The sequence below is a fragment of the Eurytemora carolleeae genome, unplaced genomic scaffold (genome assembly GCF_000591075.1).
Source record: "Eurytemora carolleeae unplaced genomic scaffold, Eaff_2.0 scaffold289, whole genome shotgun sequence".
Lineage (NCBI taxonomy): Eukaryota > Metazoa > Arthropoda > Copepoda > Calanoida > Temoridae > Eurytemora > Eurytemora carolleeae.
Window position 1 is genome coordinate 405510 of NW_019396372.1, and position 19294 is coordinate 424803.

The 19294-nt window shown below is 32.5% G+C and overlaps 2 protein-coding genes across 4 annotated transcripts in view; both read left to right on the forward strand.

Annotated features, from left to right (window-relative positions):
* The window catches only part of LOC111701944 (estradiol 17-beta-dehydrogenase 8), a 12354-nt gene extending 8892 nt beyond the window's left edge, over nt 1-3462 (forward strand). Inside the window, exons 8-10 of one of the 2 annotated variants that reach the window (XM_023473426.1) lie at nt 360-408; nt 932-993; nt 3149-3462. In XM_023473426.1, coding sequence (XP_023329194.1) covers nt 360-408; nt 932-993; nt 3149-3248 — 211 coding nt within the window. In that variant the 3' untranslated portion in view covers nt 3249-3462. The remainder of the gene's footprint in view (nt 1-359; nt 409-931; nt 994-3148) is intronic. The other variant, XM_023473424.1, reaches the window with a different exon arrangement.
* Nucleotides 3463-4385: 923 nt separating this feature from the next.
* LOC111701945 (venom serine carboxypeptidase) lies at nt 4386-18919 on the forward strand (the record flags this gene model as incomplete). 2 transcript variants are annotated; one of them, XM_023473427.1, is given in 9 exon segments in its annotated part: nt 4386-4460; nt 5220-5305; nt 7408-7516; nt 8717-8795; nt 9770-9857; nt 14118-14236; nt 16266-16375; nt 17565-17655; nt 18744-18919. In XM_023473427.1, coding segments are annotated over 9 exon segments (834 nt in total), but the record flags the coding sequence as incomplete, so codon positions are not given.
* Between the last annotated feature and the right edge of the window lie 375 nt (nt 18920-19294).

Here is a 19294-nt window from a genome sequence, read left to right on the forward strand (position 1 = left end):
TAAAAATGAAAGATTAGAAAGAGTAGAGCTAAGACCTATTTTTACATATTATATGAATCAAATATATCTTTTTTTAAATGCTTCTTAAAAGTATTGAAAGTTGAGATTCTCTTAAGAGTAAGACTAAGGTTATTCCATGTTTTTGGAAGAGTATAGCTAGGAAAAGAATGCAACTTCTTTTTTAATGGTACAATAGCTAGGAAAAGAATGCAACTTCTTTTTTAATGGTACATTCAGAATATACTGTTTAGAACGGTTTTCTCGACTGATTGTTTGGATGTAATAAGTTCATCTCTATATAATTAAAATATGAATTTTTCACCCTATCGACTATAAATTATACTAAGACTAAAATTCAGGGTGAATTCCGTGTCTCCTGGTTGGATTTGGTCACCGGAAGTAGCCAAGGTGTGTTTCTCAGTGTATAAAACCATACAGGGTTACCCCAAAAGAATTAGATGTTTAAAGTGTCTCTGAAGTCTCATCCTTTGGGAGTAGCCCTGTAGTCCTGTAGCCCAATTGCTGTGTTTAATGTTAACTGAACTATGTAATATCATAATTTGAGTCTAACTGTCGTCTTCCTATTCCACGGTTTTATGGGTATCACCGTATTAGTATACACCCTTCATAATTGTCCAAATTTCTGGTCTGAGAAAAAAAATATTTCACAATTTAATGGGTTCCACGGTTTACCCTGAACGATTATTATAGGAACCATGAGTTTCATAAAATATGAAATTTTTTTTTTACACTAAACATGAAAGTTATTGACAAGGTCTTTTGTATCTAAAACTTTTATCCGATACTGATGTTCAATTAAGTATACACAGTATTTTTTTTCTAATCATTATCTTTGAAAAAAAACTTTTTAAAGTTTGACATGATTACAAATACTTGTTAATTTTTAGAAAAACTCTAAAAAATAATTCAGGCAGCTAATGGTGATCGGGAGAAATGGGAACCTATTTGGGGCAAATTCCACATTAATGGAAGGTATGAATTTTTAACTTTGAGTAGTACAGGGCGTCCCACGAAACATGACAGTAGTAAGACGAATTGAAGGTCGCCTTTGATCCATGAAATAACTTGCATCATTGAATGGTAAACCTAATGTTAAGTTCTTGAGTTAACAATAACAAAATAGCCCTATTCTTGGCATTTCAAAAATGTGGTCTACCTTTTTTGTTCTTTTAATATTACCGAAGATTTGAAGAATTTCGATCAGATTTGGTTTTATTTAATAAAATTGAAATCTGAACGAAATTCTTAATATCTCCGGTAATATTAACAGCACAAAGAAGGCAGACCACATTTTGGAAATACCAGGACTTGGAGAATATCGCGGATATTGATTCATGAATCATACATGTGAAAGTAGATTGACGACTGAATGTTTTCAATAAATTTAAAGTTCAAAAACAACTTTCATATGGTCTTGCTACTGTCATGTTTTGTGGGACACCCTGTATTATTCTTTTTCTATCAATCCAGAGCCCGCGATTTAAAAACTTCGGCTCGAGTCGTAATTCCTTAAACCCAACTTTAAGACCCAATCTTCGACCCAACTCTAACGACAGCTTGTGTCACGTGATTGACAGCTGAAAGATCTTCGGCTCGACTTAAGGAGTTAGGCCCAATGAAAATAAAACCGACCTTGATTGGTTTTAGTGGAGCCTTACTCAATGTTGCGTCTAGTTCTCATAAAAACTGGGAGTGCGCCAATTCCTACCATGAAAATCCGCCAAATAGAATATTAAACCGGTTTTTTGAATTCAACTCTGTGGAAAATAAGATGCAGCTTTAATCCGAAAGCTCAAGCCGTAAATAAGGTCCAACGACAGCTTAGACCCGAACCGTATTTCCCCGAATTTTTTAAATCGCGGACTCAGGATGTTCGACTGCTAGGTGCAGCTTTATAAAAATCTATTCAAATGCTTATACATTGTAATAACAGCATTTTGTCGTAAGCGTGTCAAAACATTTTTTTGATATTTCTTTAAATCTTTGAGAAATTTTCTAATAAATAGAAAGTTAGGGCGACGTAAAAATGTTTTAAATAGTTCTAAAAACATTTAGATTGTTCTGAAAACTTTAAGATTGTTCTAAAAACTTTAAGATTGTTCTTAAAACTTTAAGATTGTTCTAAAAACTTTAAGACTGTTCTAGAAACTTTAAGATTGTCATAAAAACTTTAAAATTGTTCTAATAACTTTAAGATTGTTCTTAAAACTTTAAGATTGTTCTAAAAACTTTAAGACTGTTCTAGAAACTTTAAGATTGTTCTAAAAACATTTTTGATTGCTCTAGAAACCATTCCGATATTTAAGTAAATTTTCTGAAAACAGTAAATAGGATTTTCAAAATTTAACTTGTCACATTTTACTTTAAAAATATGGAAGAACATAATTGTCGAAATATTTAATGTCTCTGTGAAAAATTTAATTTCCTTAAAAGAAATTTTTGATCGTCACAATATTATTCCCTAATTTATAAATTATATTGGGACAGCTTAGGTCTTGACTTTTTCATAAGATGGCTCTTTTCTTTAACCTGGATATCCAACATGGAAACTTTTAATTTGAACGGTTTAGTGTTTAATCTGTGATAAACAGTGGTCTGTGCAATCTTTCCATAGCCCTTGAGAAGATTCAATATTTGACTTTTGATTATACAATCTTCTACAAGGTGTCCCAATAAACATTGGAATTAAATGACGACTTCTACATCGTTTTTTTTCTATCCAGGATTTTTTCGTGAACATAATTGTGTAGTATCACAATCAAAACATTTAACGCCGAAAAACTACTAGTGTCAGGATTTCCTAAATTTAAGGTCTACCATTTTTTTACCTTAAAAATCAACAAAACTGATCAAATATCTCCGTCAATTTTAAAAATACAAAGAAGGTAGACCCCATTTTAGAAAGCTTATTAGACTTTCAGTATATTTTCATTGCACTTTATGTCATTTATCAATTATCTGAAATCAAAGACGATATTCCAGTCGTCTCTCGATTCCCATGTTTATTAGGACACTCTGAAAGATATTCAAAAGGATTTAATTTAATCCCTGAAACCGCTAAAAGTATGGTTCTTTTTAAAAGGATTAACAATACATGTAGTTCCAACCTCTGAATATGGATGCTCAGGTTGGGAGAGATGAGCGAGGTTGCCGCGGCAGTTTCATTTCTAGCAAGTGAGGACGCGGCATTCATCAATGCTACAGATCTCAAGGTAATATGTATGTAACAATTACAGTGGCAGCCATAATCCAATGGAATATAAAGACGACATTTAATCTTACGTGATTTAATGTGGTTCTAAAAATAGTTTTACCAGTATGCTTTAAAATCAACTTTAATGATATGTTCTGATTTTTATGTCACTACACACTGGATAAACCAGGGCGAGAGGTGTTCAGTTTATTTAATTGGAATTTAATCGCAGCTATTGGTTTAGGCGCTACGACATCTGCTCTATTTCCATTTGCTCTATGGTCATTTGCTCTATGGCCATTTGCTCTATCAAGTCATTTGCTCTATACGTCATTTGCTCTATATGTCATTTGCTCTATATTCAATCTGCTCTATGACTAAACACGTCATTTGCTCTATAACATGAAAATACACTATAAAATAGCTTTTATTGGAATTCCTGAGCGTAACTGGACTATGAAATGCGGGAATTTTTTTTTGAAAATTCGCAAATTGCAGTTTTCATCAGTTCTTCAAAGTCCATCATGACAGCGAGACTGCTCAATAATAATAATAATAATAATAACACCTAATATTTAACTTGGTCTCACAATATGTACAAATAGCAGACAAACAAAACTATCTCCAGGAAGTTGGCGGAATAATGAAACTGTAGGAAGAATTGTAAAATGTAAAATTGTAAAAATATTGTTTTAATATGATTAGATATTTAATATAGATATGTTTATAGAGCAAATGACGTGTTTACTCATAGAGCAAATGTTGAGTAGAGCAATTGGACCATCACAGTCATAAAAATGTTTATAGAGCAAATGACGTGTTATGTCATAGATCAATTGACGTATAGAGCAGATGATATATTGAGCAAACGTCGTGATCTATGAGCTATAGAGCAAATGGTTAATAGAGCAAATGGAACTAGAGCAAATGACCATAGAGAAAATGGAAATAGAGCAGATGTCGTAGCGCCAATATTTTGACTAATGATCATGATATTATCATTAACAATCAGTAAGTAATTATAAAGTATTTGGATGCAATTATTAAAGAATATAATGTAATTATGAATGATCATGATGAAATTATAACTGATAATAAGTTAATTATAAATATTAATGTTGTAATTATGAAGGATAATGTAATGTTATTCTAATAATTGAACATATTTTAGGAACGCGACCTTTATATAACGGGAGAATCCTACGCCGGGAAATATGTTCCATCATTTTCATACAAAATTTATCAGGAACACTTTCATATATTTATCTTGAATTCATCTGGAACACTTTCATGTATTTATCTTGAATTTATCAGGAACACTTTCATATATTTATCTTGCATTTATCAGGAACACTTTCATATATTTATCTTGAATTTATCAGGAACGCTTTCATATATTTATCATGAATTCATCAGGAACACTTTCATATATTTATCTTGAATTCATCAGGAACACTTTCAAATATTTATCTTGAATTTATCAGGAACACTTTCATATATTTATCTTGAATTTATCAGGAACGCTTTCATATATTTATCATGAATTCATCAGGAACACTTTCATATATTTATCTTGAATTCATCAGGAACACTTTCAAATATTTATCTTGAATTTATCAGGAACACTTTCATATATTTATCTTGAATTTATCAGGAACACTTTTAAATATTTATTCATGTTTTCATATTGAATTTTTATTCAACTATAAAGCAAGAGATATTACAAATAAACAATCACAATTTACTCTGCAGTTTGGACCCGCCTAACCAGGGTAGGTTGTTTTGAGTGGTTGGCCCTAAGTTAGTTAACGATATTCATCTTGAATTTATCAGAAACTTTCTCAGACACTTTCATATATTCATCTTGGAACATTTTTATATTAGTTTTGAAGAATAAATAAAAAATAATTTGCTATTATTATTATCTATTAAATCCATTAGAAAATGAAATAAGAAATGTTAGAATTTATCAACAAATTATTTATGAAATGTTGTCTGTGATTAGGAAAACAAAATACTCTCTGAAAATAAAGGACAAAAAATTAACCTGAAAGGACTTGCTATTGGAGATGGTTTGATTGATCCTGTCAGGTGAAATCAAATCTAGGATTTCCAATTTTGATGTGTTTTTATAATGGGGGCACCAGCTCTGATAATTTACTAATAGATAACTGTTATTAAGTATCCAAACTTGTACAAGCCTGGTTAACTGTTATTAAGTATCCAAACTTGTACAAACCTGGTTAACTGTTATTAAGTATCCAAACTTGTACAAGCCTGGTTAACTGTTATTAAGTATCCAAACTTGTACAAGCCTGGTTAACTGTTATTAAGTATCCAAACTTGTACAAACCTGGTTAGCTGTTATTAAGTATCCAAACTTGTCGGAAAGACCTTAATTCTTTCGATTGAATCTGGTTGTGTAAGCATCAAGGGAGCTCAGAAAAGTCAGGTTCTTATACAACTCACTCCAGTTTCTTGTCGCTGAACAGAATTCTATGTGGAATAACATGGCAGTACACCCTACTTAGAAAAAAGAAAAGAATAGTGCAGAGAAGGAGGGGTTTCTCTCTCTTTCTCTTTCCCTTCCCTCTCTCCATGGAAACAAGGAAAATGGAAACATGGAAAGTAGAATCCTGATAGGGTGTGCACCATGCACTATGATACCAGTTTGTACTTTGCCGGCTGCAAGGAAAAGTTTGCCATAGGCAAGGCTTTATTCTGAAACACTGTGTTCGAGATGAACTTACAAAAATGAAGACTTCTTTTGTTAAAAATATCCGCTCCTTATCCTATTTGTCATTATTAAGACGGAATTCTGATATCTTCAGAATTTTCAAACCCCGCTTAGTGCAGTGACTTTTATTTTTTCAACCTGTAAGAATATTGAGAAAGTTATGTTTGAAGCTAACCTTCAACAGTTTTTGAGTTAGAAATTCCTGGATAAGAAAACAATACTGAAAACTGCAAATACATCTGATATCTACTCACAAACAGTAACTTTCTATCATACTGAATTTGATATTTCTGATCCAATATATCAAATTGAAGAATAGTATGAAAAAGAAAATTGTCTAAAAGGGAGCTAGCTGAAGCTCTAGGAATTATTTGTAATATTAGGGAGAAACAAAAGCAGAAATATGTGTCAAAATGCATATCTCCTTTCATAATTATTAAACCACTCAGGAGTGAATTTTATTTTGAGAGCGGAAGAAGGACATGAGAAGGACTAAACTAACTTAAATTTCTCTCTTCAGAACTCATGTACACCACAAGTACTCAATCACATAGGAACAGCCAATGTTCACAACCGACCTAGTTAATCTATATAATAGGAATATCTTTAAAACATCTCTGTACATTTTTATCTTTCAAGATGAAAAATGTCGTCTTATGCGCAATCTATCTTTATCTATGCAACTGTTACAGATATATTCCTCATAATCCAAGTTGTTTGGGCAGTTGCCCAAGGAAGTTACGCCGCACCTCCTGCGTTAAATTACAAGAGATTAGTTTATATTTTAGGGTTTGGTTAGGTTAAGAAACTTTCTGGACCAAGTGCTGCGGCGAGAACAGGCTAGGGGCCGAGCACCGCGGCTAGATCAGGCTAAGGGTGTGAGCGCCGCGGCTAAAAAAGGCTCTCCCTCTTTCTTGTAATTCTAAGCGGCATGCACACATAACTTCCTTGGGCTTCTGCACGGTTTTCGACCCTCTAGCTAGATCCGTAACAAGTAAACACTTTTTTCTCCCCAGTTCCGTTTAATTGAAGGCGGATCATAACAAGTTAACAACAAATTCATCATATTTCTTAACAATTTTATCAGTTGCTTTCTGCTTGCAGAAATAATAATAACTTATCCTATAGGGGAGTAGCAAAACATAGGATTTAAATAGTAATCAAGAACTCCATCTTCAGCTTATCCTGGCTCAACATCTCAACTGAAAGAAGGAACTCTTTGCCAAAAATCTTGGCTGGTTATAAATAAAGTAGTTAATTATACTTTTGGTCAAAACAAAGTTACATTTCTGTCAGTTATATTTTTGGACGATATAATGTTGGTGCCTATATTTTAAAATCGATATATTTTCCCCACCCATCCATGTGCAAGTTTATTGTGCAATGAACAAGCTCATAGGACACCTTATACAGTATACAGTGAACTGTACACCTCATTTAACCCTTCTATTTTTAGTCAAACCGAGTACGGAGATGTACTGTACAACATTGGTCTGATAGATTTCAACCAGAAACTGGTTTTTCAGGACAGAAGTAAACAAACAAGAGATGCTATAGCAAACAAGGCAAGTCAAAACCCGAGATAATAGAGTACAGAGCAGGGAATAAGAATAAAGGGAAAGGAAATGGCGCTGGTCTAGCATGCGAAAGCCAGTTGTACTTCATTGCCGACAAGTTTGGTATTCCTTACACACACTCTTTTGGTACAGACACACAACATGACTACAGTCAAGGAAATTGCAGAACAATGTCGTCAATTATAATTAAACTTGTATAACGAGAAGTTTATTTTAAACTTTAAGTAAATTATATTCTTTGCATTGAAATTTGGCTTTATAGCGTTGACTTAGATATGTAAATAATATATTGCATGTATATTAAACTTATTTTTAAGTAAACAACTAATAATAAACAAATATACTCTTCTAGACTGTACAAATACCGAGATTCTTATGTACTGTGTAGGTAACACGCCTTCGGTTCGTTAAAACTTACACACACTCTTTTGGTACAAACACACACACATGACGTTCCCCCCCCCTGGTACAGAGATCTATTGAAGGCTAGAATATGGGATATTTTCAAAGTATGTTTCATTGTGTACAACTGGAGTACACGACCAACAATCAGACCTCTGTTCTCAGAGATATTTAAGAATCCCATTGGTTACGAAATACAAAACCTTCAAAATAAGACCAAATTCATAAATTTTATGTTTTATGTTTAAAGGAATAGTTTTCTTTAAAAATTGTAAAACCTGTGAGAGCTAATTAGCAGTCTGCCAGACAAGCAGTAAAAGAACTAAGGAGGTCCTTTGCAAGGTTTCTTCAAGTGGAATTATCTTCTTCTAGTGAAATTAAGAGAAGATAAAAGCAAAAAACGAACCAAATCGATCGTTAAAATAAAAGTGTTTTTTAGTTTTTTAGAACGCAGAACGCATCAGAGATTTTGTCGTACCTTTTAAAAGTCCAACAATCTTTTATGAAAAAAGATCCAAATTATTTTCAATCTTTGTTGTTTTTGATTGTACGCATTCACATTGCACAAATACGTCAAAAACAAACTCTTTCCCCCTTTAACTAAGAACTTAAAGCTTTTCAAAACTTTATAATTGCATCATTTCGTAAATTACAGAATTTTTCTTGTTTTTATCATTGCAGTGCAGTGTATTTTCAAGACACGATTACAGTTTGGGCCTAGACCTTTGTTTGAGACTCATGTTAGAACATTTATTTAACAATTATATATAATTTTATATTTTGTAGGATTGGATGAAAGCTTTTACAATCTTTGATCAGCTTCTAAACGGGGATATTAATCCTTCACTCTTCACTAATATGACAGGCAGGAATATATTAGAATTAGATTAATCATCAAAAAGTTTGATTTTTTTTCATGACAAAGTTTTTTGGGATGGAGATCAGTAAGTAAGGGAGGTTTTAGATGACATGTTTCTTTTCAATAAATATTTACATCCAAGGGTCTCTCATCCTTCTAAAAAATGAAAGGAACTGAACTCTAGGTACAAATTCTAATTTTCTAATCTAATGTTTGCAACAAGATGTTGTTGGCCTTTGTTATTTCAAACTCTAAATTAGGTTAGATCAAATGATCTAAGCTTGCAATAAGTTTACACTATCTGAGGCCGAATTTAAAGTATTTGAGCCTCAGCTTAAAATTAAGCCGCGGCTCAAATATGGTTGGTTCCACTTAAAATTGTATTCAATGTTTCAAGATTTAAGCCGGCGCTCAATTGAAACCGGTTTTGACTCAGGTCGCAAAGATATAGAGAATGAAAATAGAGTTTGAGGCTTGGGTTTAGTAATCTCATATATAATAAAACAAAACATTCGTATATATGTTCCCTGTAGCCGGCCAAACGGCTGGACCGAATGGGCTGAATTTTTTAGGGAACACAGGGGTACCCCGGACGTAACAAAGGCTTCAAAACAAATTATTAAATTTTTTTTCACCCTTTTTTTGTAAATTCCACGGGCAACGCCGGGCACGTCAGTTGGTACAAAACAATATCATAGTAAACTCATACAAAAAAAAAAGAATAACTAAGTTAGTAAGGGCAAATCAAAGGGCAAGGCGTTGCCATACTTTACAGTCAACCCTGTCTTAAAAATTTGTTCATAGCAGTCTGGATCTATCTATCTATCTATCTATATAATAAAGCTCTTCGCTTATATATATACATTTGTATATTTGTTTATAGATATATGTAAACGGCTGGGACAAACTTTTTTCTTCAAAATTATTTTTTCTTCAAAATTCGGATTTTTTAAGAGTTTCTAAAATTCCCCTGAGTCCAGGATATACGAATTATTTTAACTTCCTGAGACCTGAACAACCCAAGGATTTTGAATACTTCACAGCTTACTTGGAACAGGAATCAACTCGGTAATCATTTTTCAAAGGAATTGAGTCTTTGCCATGGAAAGAAATTTTCTAATCCCTATATCTTTGTAGCCTGGTGGTGTAAACCTTTGATATTTTAAACTTATATTATTTGATCTAGCCAAATTAATAGTTTGAAATATGTAGGGATTAGAAAACCAGAGTTTGTGGCAAATACTCGATTCCTTTAAAGTTCTTACCCCCGGCCTCCCTCCCCATGACATACAAAACTGGTCCAATGAACGCGTTTGAAAAATTTAGGACAATAGGACTTTTTACAGGGTCGAATTAAATACAAAATAAAAAATTGTTTTGCAGTTACTGAAATCCAAAAAAAAAAATTTTTTTTAAAGAATTTTGCCTATAACTACTTTCAAATTGAAGCTAGAATTAAGTAAATCTTATTTTTGAAATGAACATGTCCAAGGCTACAAAACATTATACGCGAGTTGATGGGATAAAACCAAAACATTATACGCGAGTTGATGGGATAAAACCAAAACATTATACGCGAGTTGATGGGATAAAACCAAAACATTATACGAGAGTTGATGGGATAAAACCAAAACATTATACGAGAGTTGATGGGATTAAACCAAAACATTATACGCGAGTTGATGGGATAAAACCAAAACATTATACGAGAGTTGATGGGATAAAACCAAAACATTATACGAGAGTTGATGGGATAAAACCAAAACATTATACGCGAGTTGATGGGATAAAACCAAAACCCAAGTCGTTACGACAGTTTAAAGTCGACGTGTTCCTAAAATATGATGAATTATCTTCAAAGTTGTCAAGATATATCTGATCTAAAGGGGAGGGTCCACAACAACGCCCCCCCCCCCTTAAGGTGTCTTTAGGGTGATGCCTCCCGGCCCTATCAGTCGTTCGGGGTTCTAGGGCAAATTCGACGTTCAAAACTCCTACTTTGGGGGTGGATACGTTTTCAGAATTAGTTTTTTTATTATCAAATAACGACGACATAAAATTTAAAAAAGTTCTACAATAAACTACCGACGTCATGTATAGGAGCATGTCGAGAAAATAAAAATCAATCTTATCATCGAAAGTAATTGTAATTTTGTTCAATTATTAGTTTCTATTTTCTCATTATTCACAAAAATTTTCTGCAGATTTTCTAGAATTATTATTGAAAGGATCGACGACATTAGAAGAATTTAAAGAAATCTGCGAATAAATTCAAAGAAAATAAGAAATTCAATATAATAATGAAAACGAAATAATCGATTTTAGCATTGATTTATTGACAAAGTAGGAGTTTTGAACGTCAAATTTGCGATCAAACTCAAGATTTACAGATCTTTAAAAAGTTTAATATGTCTCAAATGTATCCGAAAGAAGTTTTCCACAACACTGCATACTCAGTTCAACTACCTTACATAGCCGGTCACTCCCTTTAAATTGGCGATTTTTTTTACAGAGCATTGTTCTTTGTAGTCTTATTCTCTTATCTCTATACAGCACTAAGCGAAATTTAATGTAAACAACTCTCGTAACATAGTCAATCTAAAAAGTGTCACAACCATAGAGAATAGAATAATATATAGAGAGGAATTAAAAGAATCTCTCGGTATGAATTTTTTCAGTCCCTTTCAACCTGAAAGGGAGTTCAAAGTGTACAAATCATGTAAATGTTCACAAATTATATGCAGTAGAGTACATTAATACAGTATGTTCCCTAGAGCCCAAAACTTAAGACAGGGTATCGTTATGAAAACAAGTTCTGAAACCTGGTTTTCACGGAAGGGATTAGGCAGTTTTGTAGATATCAATACTTTTGTTATGAAATATTATTTTATTTAGTGTTTTCATATTCTCCTTTTTTTCGAATCTCATAAATCAAAATCTACACAAATATTAAGACCCCAAAAAGGAAACTCGGGAGTTTTGTTCAACGATACTCTTTTAAATTTCAGGCTTAGACTATCCATTTCAATTTCGAATTTTTTAAAGCTGTTAAATAAACTTTATAATTTGAATTAGGTGAAAAAAAAATATCATTTGATTTATAGTTATAACGGAAAATCATCGTTAGTAAAGTGAAAGTCTATGTGAAATGATCATTGGTCAATTACTCAATTATGAAATCAGCCTATTTCATAATTTGTTTTTTTTTTTAATATTAATTTTAGATTTTATTTTCAAAACATTTAGTTAAAGAAAACTTTTGAACTGAAGATTCTGATTCCAAAATAGTTTTTAACTGTGTTTAGACTCAAGCTACAAGTTTAACTAACCCATCAAACATGAAACATATTTAAATTTCGACCTTCTCTTCCAGAGTTTTATGGGTCCAACTGTGTATTTAATGAATTTAAAATATTAAGTTTATCTCCATCCTCAATTTTGGTGGAAAAAAAGTTGAACCATATGTTGATATCTTGAATATTTCTAAAATATTGGCTTTCCCTCTTTGATTACCTGCAGGCTACAATTATAGGAATATGTTTTTCATGAAAAAAAAATTTTAGATTGATTTTTATCCACGTGTGCATGACAGGCTATCAGAGAATTGACTTACAGAAAATCAAATAATTCCAGGGCCCTAAAGGTTATATAGCACAAATATGTGAAGTCTGCAGTATGGAAACAGTACAACAAAATGGCCGTTTTACACTTTTTTCTAGTTAATTCCTCTCTATATATATATTCTATTCTCTATGGTCACAACCTCGTCATTCTAAAATATCACTCTGTAAAATCTCGCAACTTAGTCAATCTTAAAAATCTCGCAACTTAAAGTTTCCAAATATAGTTCTCGAGGAATCTTCTCTTGATATTATAAAATTCTATTTTTTTACTGTTGAATTAACATGAAACTGTAGCATGCTGCATGGCCTGCCGGGACACTTTAGGATCCTGCTTAGCCATCTATCCTACCCAGAAACCCCGGTCTGAGGCCATCTATTGGTCAAGTCACTCGATTCAATCAGGCTCTGCCAATCATGGCGCATTATTAATTTCTAAACATAACTATGAATGCCATGATATATTTAATCATCTTATAGTTCTACATCTTCCCGATAGATGTAGTGCAGGTTTTTTAGACATGCTTTTTTCATTAAAACGTGAAAATATTTTTAAAGTAAACATTTTGTAGCTACTTGTAAAAGTAAAAATTTTGAAAATTCATCAGATCTAAGATAGCATAAATGAAATAAAAAATAATCAATTGTGTAAAGCATTAGTTATATTTTTCAGGTCAATTTAAAACTAAGTTTGTATTTAAAGATGTTGATATGTTGTTAAAATTAACTATACTTTATTGAAAAGTGGATTGACCATTTTATTTGTCGAACACACTTTTCATTACTTTTCTAACAATCTCTTTTTTTAAAAACATTAGTCTTGGCATGGATTGGAGAAGCTACAAAAAATTAGCTGTTTTGCTCAAAAACGCCGCGAGATCTAAGCGTAAACGTTCCCAGGGACCGAGCGCTGCAGAGACTTCATTTTTGGAGATACGGCTCTGAAACATAAAACGCAGTGACTCATTCATATACTGCCAACAATTTTGAAAAATGAGTCATGTTGATTAGAGGTCGTCTTCACACTTTAAAACGCGATTTAAAATAGTAAAACGCGAACGGGTCAACCTACAGGCTATAACCCAGGGCTACAACTTTGCTTTTGCAAAGATTCCTCACTTTCGGCTCAATCACAATTACACAATAGATATATAAGTACGACTAATGACTATGTATTGCACTAATTGCAATAAATATAAAGTTGTAATCTCTGTATGTCTGTTTGTTTGTTTGTATGTCCGATCCACAGATCAGGTAGATATATATGAAGGGTTGACGCGTACCGGGCGTCTGACGAGTTTAAAAGTGCCGCAACGTTCATGTAAAATATCACAATAGGCTTAAAGAACCCACTGAACACACTGCGGAAATATACAAATTCTACGCCTCGATTGATTGATTAACTTGAAATATACAGCTACATGCAGCTGACTGTTTTGTAAATCTCTTTCATGATAGATAGGCAGGGGGGTCCGCGGTCCTTCTTGGACAACCTAATCTGTGGTCCGCGGTCCTTCTTGGACAACCTAATCTGTGCTGTGGTCCGATCACAATGACCAATTTCACTCAAATTTTGATTGCGGAACTTGGTAGAGCCACGGATAAGTTCTAAGCTTTGATTAAAAAAGCAAGGGATTTGAACTTTAAAGAAAAAAATAGTTTTTTGGCAAAGCTGAGTTTCCAAGCCCGTAATTCTGTAAAATTTCAGGAAAGGAATTCATGTTGGGAATCTTTCCTTCTCTGATGAAGCACTGGTTGTAGAGAAACATCTTCTCCAGGATATGATGCAATCAGTGAAACCTGCCCTAGAGGAACTATTAGATTCAGGTAGAGGAGTTCGAAGTATGAATTGAGCCAAAAAGTAATCTACTTTTTCTTATTTATCTATATACTAGAAGTTTTTAATATATTCACCATTTGAAAAAAATGAAAAATGTTGTATGACAACCTGACTAGAAATATCTATTTCAATGAAATTTCTTCCCATTTAATATTTCTATCGACATACTACTTTGTTTTATAATGATAACAGAATCCAGATTTTCAAAGCTGAACACCCACAACAAATTTTAATTTTCTACAATCTATATATCTTTACAACCTGATGGTGAAAATTATTGATATTACAAACTGAGACTATTTAATCTAATAGTATTCATAGCATGAAATATCAAAGGTGCACGACATTTGGTTAAAAATATTTTAGAATAAAAAATTTGAATTTCTTCAATTCCTTTTATTGTTGATTTCAAACCTTTACAATTATATTTCAGGATACAAGGTTTTGTTTAGGGTTTCCAATCGGAATTCTGTTGCACGGAATTGCGCAAAATTATTGCTTCCGCTTGCGCCATTTCATTGTACCGAATTGCGAACAAAGAAGCAATTATATATTCGCGGAATTGCGCGGAGTTGAGTTCAACTGAATTGCTTTTCTATCTAAAAATCAATAATTTTATCAGTGACTTACAAATTTATGTAGCAGATACAAGAACAGATACATATATCTCTGTAGATTTTAAAATAATCAAGCCTGACGATCACATGTTTTAACAGTTTTCAAATTCTATCATGTATCATGTGATTAAGCTGCTAATTAATGATTCAATATGATAATTTTTTTGGTTAAAATGTTAAGGTTCGTTTAATCAAAATTATATATTTTGCTAAAGTGAGAACCAAAAACTATGGAACAGAAATACAACATTACAGTGTATTTAATTTAATTAATTTTAATTAGTAACTTTCAGTAACTTTAAATTGAATCTTTTGTTGTTGAACGGAATTGCGCAATAATAATTGCATTTATTTGCGTGCCATAAAGTTTAAATTAAAAATTATCAAAAAATTGAAACACAAACGCAGGAGAGTTGGACAGAATTGCGCTATATAACTTGCAATTCTGTTGCGTTTATTGCGCGAAATTATTACGAAATTGCGCGCAATTAAATTCACTTGCCCCCAAGGGTTCGTAATTGCGCGCAAGTAAAATCCACTTGCATTGGAAACCTTAGTTTTGATATACAAAGGGCAGTTGGATATTATAGTCGCAACTACTTTAATAATGTTATTTTAGGATACAAAGTATTGATATATAACGGACAGTTGGATATTATAGTTGTAACTACTTTAATAATGTTATTTTAGGATACAAAGTATTGATATATAACGGACAGTTAGATATTATAGTTGTAACTACTTTAATAATGTTATTTTAGGATACAAAGTTTTGATATATAACGGACAGTTAGATATTATAGTTGCAACTACTTTAATAATGTTATTTTAGGATACAAAGTATTTATATATAACGGGCAGTTAGATATTATAGTTGCAACTTCTTTAATAATGTTATTTTAGGATACAAAGTTTTGATATATAACGGACAGTTGGATATTATAGTTGCAACTACTTTAATATTGTTATTTTAGGATACAAAGTATTGATATATAACGGACAGTTGGATATTATAGTTGCAACTACTTTAATAATGTTATTTTAGGATACAAAGTATTGATATATAACGGGCAGTTGGATATTATAGTGGCAACTTCTTTAATAATGTTATTTTGTTATTTTAGGATACAAAGTATTGATATATAACGGACAGTTAGATATTATAGTTGCAACTTCTTTAATAATGTTATTTTAGGTTACAAAGTTTTGATATATAACGGGCAGTTGGATATTATAGTTGCAACTATGTTATTTTAGGATACAAAGTATTGATATATAACGGACAGTTAGATATTATAGTTGCAACTTCTTTAATAATGTTATTTTAGGTTACAAAGTTTTGATATATAACGGGCAGTTGGATATTATAGTTGCAACTACTTTAATAATGTTATTTTAGGATACAAAGTATTGATATATAACGGACAGTTGGATATTATAGTTGCAACTTCTCTGACTGTCAACATGGTAAATAATCTAGACTGGAAGGGAAAGGAAGATTTTCAAAAGGTAAATTTTACTAACTCAGTGAATTAATAAAATGTTTGCGAATTAGTTTTATACACCCCTAGAAAGGATATCTGAATCCCTCCAGTGGAAGTATAAACCCTCTAGATAGATATATAAACCCTCCAGTAGAATTATAATTCCCTAGGAAAGATATCTGAATACCTCCAGTGGAATTATAAACCCATAGGATGGATATCTGAATCCCTCCAGTGGAATTATATACCCCCCATGGAAAGAATATATGAATCCCTCCTGTGGAATTTAAAAAACCCTGGATATACATCTGAATCCCTCCAGTGGATTTATAAACCCATAGGAAGTATATCTGAATCCCTCCAATGGATTTATAAAACCCCTGGAAAGATGTCTGAATCCCTCCTGTGGAATTTTAGACCCCCTGGAAAGATATCTGAATCCCTCTTGTGGAATTATAAACCCCCTGGAAAGATTTCTGAATCCCTCTTGTGGAATTATAAACCCCCTAGAAAGATATCTGAATCCCTCTTGTGGAATTATAAACCCCCTGGAAAGATATCTGAATCCCTCTTGTGGAATTTTAAACCCCCTGGAAAGATATCTGAATCCCTCCTGTGGAATTATAAACCACCTGGAAAGATATCTGAATCCCTCCTGTGGAATTATAAACCCCCTGGAAAGATATCTGAATCCCTCCAGAGGAATGTAAATCACCCTGCGTACAGTTATAAATTGTAAATAGGATTTTTTCAAACCCCTCCAGTGAAAATTAATTCCCTCCGGTGGTCTCCAGTGGAGTCAAAATCTTACTACAATCTTCTGTGACTCAAATTAGATGCATCAATTGAATATTAGGCGGAACAAAAACAATGGCGAATAAATCTCAAATCCATTGATATTGAAACTATAGCAAACAAATAATACCAATGTAAACCATGAATATTAGATGCATTAATTGAATATTAGGCGGAACGTAAATAGTGGCGAATAAATCTCAAATCTATTGATATTGAAACTATAGCAAACAAATAATACCAATGTAAACCATGAATATTAGATACATTAATTGAATATTAGGCGGAACGTAAACAGTGAATATTAGGCGGAACGTAAATAGTGGCGAATAAATCTCAAATCTATTGATATTGAAACTATAGCAAACAAATAATACCCATGTAAACCATGAATATTAGATACATTAATTGAATATTAGGCGGAACGCAAACAGTGGCGAATAGGTTCAGATTTGGCTGGGTACGCAACATCTTCTGGGAACTTTACTTTTGTAGTAGTTCTTGGGGCAGGTAAACCTTAGAGTATAGGTAAACCTTATGAGTATAGGTAAACCTTAGAGTATAGGTAAACCTTAGAGTAGGTAAACCTTAGAGTATAGGTAAACCTTAGAGTATAGGTAAACTTTAGAGTAAGTAAACCTTAGAGTAGGTAAACCTTAGAGTAGGTAAATCTTAGAGTATAGGTAAACCTTAGAGTATAGGTAAACCTTAGAGTAAGTAAACCTTAGAGTAGGTAAACCTTAGAGTAGGTAAACCTTAGAGTATAGGTAAACCTTATGAGTATAGGTAAACCTTAGAGTAGGTAAACCTTAGAGTAGGTAAATCTTAGAGTATAGGTAAACCTTAGAGTATAGATAAACCTTCGAGTAGGTAAACCTTAGAGTAGGTAAACCTTAGAGTAGGCAAATCTTAGAGTATAGGTAATCCTTAGAGTATAGGTAAACCTTAGAGTAGGTAAACCTTAGAGTAGGTAAACCTTAGAGTAGATAAATCTTAGAGTATAGGTAAACCTTAGAGTAGGTAAACCTTAAAGTAGGTAAATCTTAGAGTATAGGTAAACCTTAGAGTATAGGTAAACCTTCGAGTAGGTAAACCTTAGAGTAGGTAAACCTTAGAGTAGGTACACCTAAGAGTAGGTTAACCTTATAGCAGGTAAACCTTAGAGGAGACAAACCTTAGAGTATAGGATAACCTTAGAGTAGGTAAACCTTAGAGTATAGGTAACCTTAGAGTAGGTAAACCTTCGAGTAGGTAAACCTTATAGTAGGTATACCTTAGAGTAGGTTAACCATAGAGTAGGTAAACCTTAGAATAGGGAAACCTTAGGTTAGGTAAACCTTAGAGTAGGGAAACCTTAGAGTAGGTAAACCTTAGAGTATAGGTAAACCTTAGAGTAGGTAAACCTTAGAGTAGGTAAACCTTAGAGTAGGTAAACCTTAGAGTAGGTAAACGTTAGAGTAGGTAAACCTTTGAGTAGGTAAACCTTAGAGTAAGTAAACCTTAGAATAGTTAAACCTTTTTTTCAATATTTTTATACTATCTATACAGGAATTATTGAAAATTTTGTGTTGTGATTGATTAATTGATTTTATTTGCAGGACATATGGTTCCTCATGATCAACCTAAACGTGCATTTGATCTGATCAATCGATTCACAAGAGGGAAATCCTTCTAATTTGAAATAATTTGTAAAATTTTATTAGTTGAAAATTGTTATATTTTTATTCAATTATACTCAAATATTTAATTATTGAGAATAAAACATGAACAATGATCATTTTACAATCGAAAGATAGAGATTAAAATTTGTTTAATCAGTAAATAGGTTTTGATTTAGGTGCTACTGGTTCAACATTTTCTTCAGTAAGATTTTCTGAAGTTCTTTTAAAACGATTTCAAGAACGATGGATTTTTGTTTTGAAAACTCTTTTTGAGATCGTTTCTCAATCATATCTGAGACTTCTCTTGTTCACCCCTACCCCCCTCCCATCAATGCAAATTTAGTTATAAAGTGTGCTTCGCGCCCACTTTCATATCAACAACTAAAGCTTTTAATTGTTCCAACTGGGAATTTTTTTTTCTATTTTTTCAATATTTTTTCAATATTTAAGGTTTACAACGTCAGGTTGCATAGATATAGGGGTTAGAA